The sequence below is a fragment of the Corvus brachyrhynchos genome, unplaced genomic scaffold (assembly GCF_000691975.1).
Source record: "Corvus brachyrhynchos isolate BGI_N302 unplaced genomic scaffold, ASM69197v1 scaffold365, whole genome shotgun sequence".
Lineage (NCBI taxonomy): Eukaryota > Metazoa > Chordata > Aves > Passeriformes > Corvidae > Corvus > Corvus brachyrhynchos.
In genome coordinates this window covers 2,237,867-2,244,318 of record NW_008239544.1, presented here as the reverse complement: position 1 = coordinate 2,244,318, position 6,452 = coordinate 2,237,867, and the positions used below count along the sequence as shown (strand labels likewise).

Here is a 6,452-nt window from a genome sequence, read left to right as displayed (position 1 = left end):
AAGGGTGGTGCGATGCCCGGGGACGGTCTTCCCGAAAAGCTAGAGACCGCTCGGAGGCGGGGATATGGTCGCGATCCCCGCAGGCTCACGGCCCTGCCAGCGCTGCTCTCTCGGCCTAGGACACCGGCAATATTATTACTATGCAATGACTAATTATGAGTTTTGTTCACAGAGCACAGATGTGTCGAGTCGGCAAAAATCCGAGCCAAATACCCCGACCGTGTCCCGGTGAGTAACCAAGCCAGCTTCAACAGAATACTTAGAGGCAAAGGTGGATAAACTGTTTCCATCCTGTCCACTCTGATGAGTTCCTACTAAGTAAATTCATGTTCCTTTTTGTGTCCTTAGATGCTTTAAAGAAGCCCCAAACACATCTAACTACTGCAACATTTTCTCCTCTGCCCCAGCGCTTAGCGACAAATAAGCTTTCTAAACACTTTCCAGGGATTTTTATGATATATCACAGTCCTGCTTTCTTCTAAAGGCAGTTATATCCCAGCAAGCACCTTCATTGTCTTGGCGATTGTGCCTGATCCTTAGAAAGATTATGAAGATTCTTGAAACCTTGACCATCTTCCATCCTGGCTAAATGAGTTAGATGATATCCCTCATGTATTCCACACCTATAACCAGTCATCGTGGTGAATCTCCCCATGCAAACCCTGTTGAAGAGCCAATGCAAGTGGTGACCTCTCCTTTCTGCATTAATACCTACCAGTCTGCTAAATAGTGAATGACCTCTCTTCTTCTCTCCACAATCCCTTTTAACATGTTTGTCTGTGAAAAGACCACACTTCACATCTTTATGTAACAGCTAGCAACATGCCCACATTCTCAACTTGCTTGAGTGTAAAATTTCCCACATCCCATCTGACCACGTGCCACTTAGTGCCACTCCTGCATCTCACCTTTTGGTAAGTAACTTCTCCATTAGCACAGCCCAGAGAAGGAATCTTTATTCCCATTGACTTTTTCTGCTGCTCAGTTGCACCTAGTCACGAGATTTTCTCCAGCTGCAGTCTGGCAAGCTGATATGATCCTTGCTGTTCTCTCTTGACTATCCCCTCATACGTAGACTGTGGTGTCCTTAATGAGCATACATCTCCACAGTATCCATTTATTTCAAAAATATCCTTGATAACCTTAGGGGAAAAAGAAACGTAGAAACTCATAGCATGAGTCAGAATGACATGCTGCCGTATCAGGAACGGACAGCAAGGTGTAGATAGATACAGGAATTAAATCTCAAATTGCAGCAATCCTTTGTCTGGAGCGGTATGTATTTTCTGCTTGATGATTCCAATTGAGCTGTTGAAACGAAATAGTTGGTATCAATTTAATACTCAAAAGTGTTTTTCAAGCTTAATGTTGTAAGTGGAATGCAGAGCAAAGGAATGGAGACCCTGGAACCTCTTGTAAACTGTATTTCCCAACCTGCTGTATTTTTCCTTCCAGAACCAGCCTCTGTAGCACAAAAAGCATCAGGTCTTTTTCACAAGGAATACTTAATTCTCCTTCCCCTGTACCTGTTGCTTTTTGTTTCGTTTGTTTATTTTTGTCTGGTTTTGTTTGTGGCCATCTTGCTGTCTTTCCTTCCTGTAGTCAATTTCCGATTTCCGAAGCAATGATGAAAGATACTCTAAATGTCAGTTCAGCAGAATACAAAGTTAGCCTCACCAGTACCAGTACAGGGGAAGGATCACCTCACAGTTCGTTCCCTAGTACAGTCCAGGACACCATCAGCCTTACTTGTGGCCAGGGCACGCTGCTGGTTCATTTTCAACTTTGGGTCCACATTGCAATAATTTCGTATCATCGGTGTAAAAAAAGTTAAATGACGTGCGTACTTTCCTGTCACAGGTTTCTTTAAGGCATAATACACCTTTTTATCCCATGACTGCCAAAAACCCAGGCGCAGGACGTTTTGAACCATTGTGTATATGAATGTAGGTCTCAATGCAGCTGTAAAATCAGGTTTCAGAGTGCTGAGCCAGTTCTACCTCTGATTTGGTTGTGGTCAGGAAACCTTTTTGTTCATCCCCTCTGCTCACTGTTGTAAGCCTGTACAAGCAAGCGATCTACCAAAGCTGTCTGTTCACACCAATCCTTAACAGCTTGACCTTCACACCTGCACTTTACAGGTCATAGTGGAGAAGGTCTCAGGATCTCAGATTGTTGATATTGACAAGAGGAAGTACTTAGTTCCGTCTGACATCACCGTGGCCCAGTTCATGTGGATCATCAGGAAGAGGATTCAACTGCCATCTGAGAAGGCAATATTCCTCTTTGTAGACAAGACTGTCCCACAATCCAGGTGAGAGGCTATTCACTCGGTATTCAGAATCCTTTCAGCAAGCCTGTGCATATTAGAGGGTGAGTAATGCCACTCTTTGAGGCTCATCTGGAAATTTTAGGAGGTGTTTGTCACATCCTAATCTCACTAAAAGTTGGTTTTCCTCATGAGTTTGATAAATGCCGTATTTCTTGAGCTAGGCTGAAAGGTGACTGAAAAATATACTATGATTTACTTCCATGGGAAAAGTGTGAGGTTTGCAGTTACGATGTTCTTGCACTTGGCTGAGTGCAAGAACATGTACATCATCAATGTCAAAAAAAAAGATGATTCTCAGTGTAACAAAAAAGTTGTGCATTAAATACTCAATAGCAAATGCCATAAATTATTCTGAAAAAAGCCAACAACCTGTCAGTTTACAAAATAACATTACAGACTAGTTGCTGGCTCTTTTTTAAAAATTATTTTCTTCTATTAAAAAAAAGTAATTGCTATAGAAATGTTTTTCACATTGGTTTTATACAGGAATAAGTTTCATTGCTTTCTGCTTACATACAGAATATAGCAGAAGCAGCTAGTACAACTTTCTGCACAAGATACTTTAATAAAATTTAAGGAAATAGTATGTCATTATATGCCTGAGATGTGGTATTATTCTTAATACTTAGTTGTAACAGAAACAGTCCCTCCAGGTAACCTGATACGCAGTAGGGACCCATGAGAATCATCCTTTTCTGCTTGTTTTCTTCTAAGAGTACTGAAAATGCCTATATGTCATCTTCATAACGGTACTATAGAACTGCTAGGAGCAGGAAAGAGAGATCCGTTGTCTCTTCTCACATGTTCATAATGAGACATCTCAGCTGGAAAAATAGGGCTTTGATAATTCAATATTAATGTAAAAACGGCTACTTCTTAACAGATAAAAACACAATCCGCTCATGGCTCTGCTCATTTCATAGGCTGAGTTTATGTAATAAACTTCTGTATGAGGAGAGAAGGATGTCAAGGGTTGGTGATTTATCTGCTACTCACCAGTTATCTTCCATTTCAAGCACTGCTCACACATCTTCCCAGCTCCTCTCTTGGGCAGAATGACATCGTTGTTTTCCCTGTCATCACATCCAGTCTCCATCTTTCAGTTCATTAGCCTTTTCTCAGTTTTGGGAAGTCAGAGAAAGGTGATTTGAGGAGGCATCATTTGTGCACCTCACTGATGTCAACTGCTCCAACCATCTGTAGATATATGGTTGGAGCAGTTGACCAGCCAAGTAATAGCTAGCATTTCTTTTTTGTTTTCAAAATAGAGACCAATTTCCAACAAAACAGGGAAGCATTCTGACAAAGGCATTTGTGAAGAAAGTCAAAAAATTTACTCTGCAAAGAGTCCAGGATCATTTTTCTAACTCACGACTCAACTGCTTTTCATTTATTCTCCTCGATCATATTTTAACCTATACACAGACTTACAAGTTTTAGCTTTTATTAATCCTTGCTTATATGAGGTTCTAACTGTTAACACTGGCAAGTTGCATGAGCCAAACAAATCATTCCTCTTTTTTCCCCCTTCAAGCTTAACTATGGGACAACTTTATGAGAAGGAAAAGGATGAGGATGGATTCTTGTATGTTGCCTACAGTGGAGAGAACACATTTGGTTTCTGAATGGTGGGTCTTGGCTACTGTACCATCCTGCTGTGTATCTTGTAAATAGCTGATCATTTTCTGTTCTGACATCCACAGAAGTTCCTTCTATATACATGCATTTGTAACTGGATTTATTTCTTAATATATTGATAGGTCTTGTTTTATTAGACTGTTAAATTATAAAAAAAAAGTTTTGTTGGTTTTGTGAATTTTTTTTTTTCTCATGGCTATGAATTCCCAAAGCCTCAGTTCTTTGGGGGGATACATTTGATGACATTGGTTAAATAAGAAAGCAAAGTAGTTGAGCTACTAAAACCTGAAGAGAAGAACATACGTTTATTCTGTTTTGAGATGTCAGTTTAAGAAAAATAAAAACAATAAATTAGTATTGGGAACACTGGATTTGCTAGCTTATCCAAAACCAGGAGCAAGATGCTGATCATGTTGAATTGAGCTAGTATGTTCCTCTTTCTCAATTAACAAACAAGTACAATAAAAATTCCTGTCACAAACAGGCAGTGCTGTCATTTCTTTACCTTCATTTTGGCCAGAAAGTTACTCGTCACATTTACTAGATGCTACACAGCTGTTTGTATTACTTACTAGACATTGTACACCTTTTCAAACTTTAGTGTGTGGCTGATGATACCAGGAAGAAGCAAGGAGCTCTTTGTAGGTTTCAAAACCAGTAGCTTCAGAGCTACTGTCTCTCACAGCTACTATATTGCACAGCTACTTCTGTTTGCAGGCAAAGAGGCAAACCTGTGGATTGTGTGGGAGAGGGTGGAAAAACCACCTAATTGACCTAATTGCACAGTGCTGGAGTTCACACTCTGATATTAAAGGATAACACTGGGTTGAAAAAGTAGCATGACTTCGACCTTCCTAAACCAGCAAGGAAATGCTAAATACAGTTTAGATTACTATTAAAAATTTTAATTCATTTTCTCACTACGTGGTGCCTAAGAATTTAGTTTTTAAAATGTTTCCAGTTACAGTGGAAATTTATCACTTTCCAAACTTAAATTCATACTCACTCAAATTCCCATGAAGATACATAATTGTTTAGTGTCGCAGTCATTCACAAGTATTGGCAGAAGAACTCCAAAATGTGAAGGTAGGAGCCTGTGAAATGTTGACACTACCATTTTATTGAGGCTTGTCACAGGAACTGTGATGCATGTGCTTAGTGCATGTGAAAATGCGCTGTTGATCTCAGTAAGCTGGAAAAGGTTCGGTCTTCTTTATGCTGAAACCTCACAGTTTTTCTACAGCTATCAAGTAATATTTTTTCTTAGCTGTTAACAGAAGAGTAAGGAACGTAACTTAAAAATGCTAGATAAAGTTAATTACATGCTAGCAAACAGATGTATCTAAAAGCAAGGGGAGATGTTATGATTGAGGTAACTTTTGGATTACCCTTCATAAGCCCCTAAAACCCCCACATAACTGCTCTCTTTAACATCTCTGTGTTTATTAGTTTCAATTTAGGAGCACAGACATGCAAGTAATTACAGAGAATGTAAGGATAAATATTCTACAGCAGTAACTTCACTTTTCATCTGCAGGTACACTTAAAATGGCAATAAAACATCAGGAGGTTTCCTTTTGAAATGCATAGGTGAAATGCATCCCTTTAGATAGTACACTCTTGTAAAATTATAAAAAGCATTTGATCCCATATGATCTTCATTTTCTGTTAACCCTTCAATTTATGCACTGAACAAAAAATGAAGAAATACGTCACTATTCCTACAGCAACACCTCTATGTCACTTATCGTTAAGCTAAATTGAAATGTCATCTACAATATAACTAAACCAGTACTGGATGAATTTAGTATTCAGTAAGTATTTAGTATTCAGGCCAAATTTAGACCATTTAGATAGCCTTCCCTCAAAAATTATCTTGCTTCTACCTGTATTTACTATGTATATATGTTAACTGTATATATTATGTACCTATCGTTGCTGCAGCCCTCTTATGACATTATCAGATACCTACACCTTGTTTTGGGCTCATGGTTTGTTTTTCTACAAATACAGTAATATAAACAGTCTTCAATTTACTCGGAATGTACTGAGATCAGTAAGCCTTCCAGCCTGTGTTAAGGTGAGCAGTGGAAGCACACTGTGAAGATCAAAACCTTGCTTTTCCAAAGGCAGTGGGATGCTAGCATCTTGTCTCAAGGAACTGCAGCTTCAAGGTCAAACAGATTGATTACTCCTACCCTTGGACAAAACCACTTGTTTCTGTGCTCTGGTTTTGACTTCCTTAAAGATAAGCAAGCAGTCTGTTCTGCCTTCTTACTATGATTGAAAATAGAATGACATCTCCAACAGTGATGCTGTTAAAGACATCCCACTCAATGATTACAGTTTCTTTGTCCTGGCAATTAGGAGCCATTGGTCCCCAAACAAGTTTGGGAAAGGCAAGGACCTATCTGGGTAATACAGGTGTGCTCATTTTACACATATGACCGGAATCCTGGTGCCCTCCTATGCTCTGCTGCTC

General features: G+C 39.4%; 1 protein-coding gene across 1 annotated transcript; it reads left to right on the top strand.

Moving 5' to 3' along the window:
• The first annotated feature begins 12 nt into the window (after window positions 1–12).
• On the top strand, window positions 13–4,454 carry GABARAPL2 (GABA type A receptor associated protein like 2). Its single transcript, XM_017741363.1, has 4 exons — window positions 13–67; window positions 161–228; window positions 2,142–2,314; window positions 3,867–4,454. Exons 1-4 carry the CDS (start codon window positions 13–15, stop codon window positions 3,955–3,957), a joined length of 387 nt encoding a protein of 128 aa, XP_017596852.1. The 3' UTR covers window positions 3,958–4,454.
• Window positions 4,455–6,452: the final 1,998 nt, after the last annotated feature.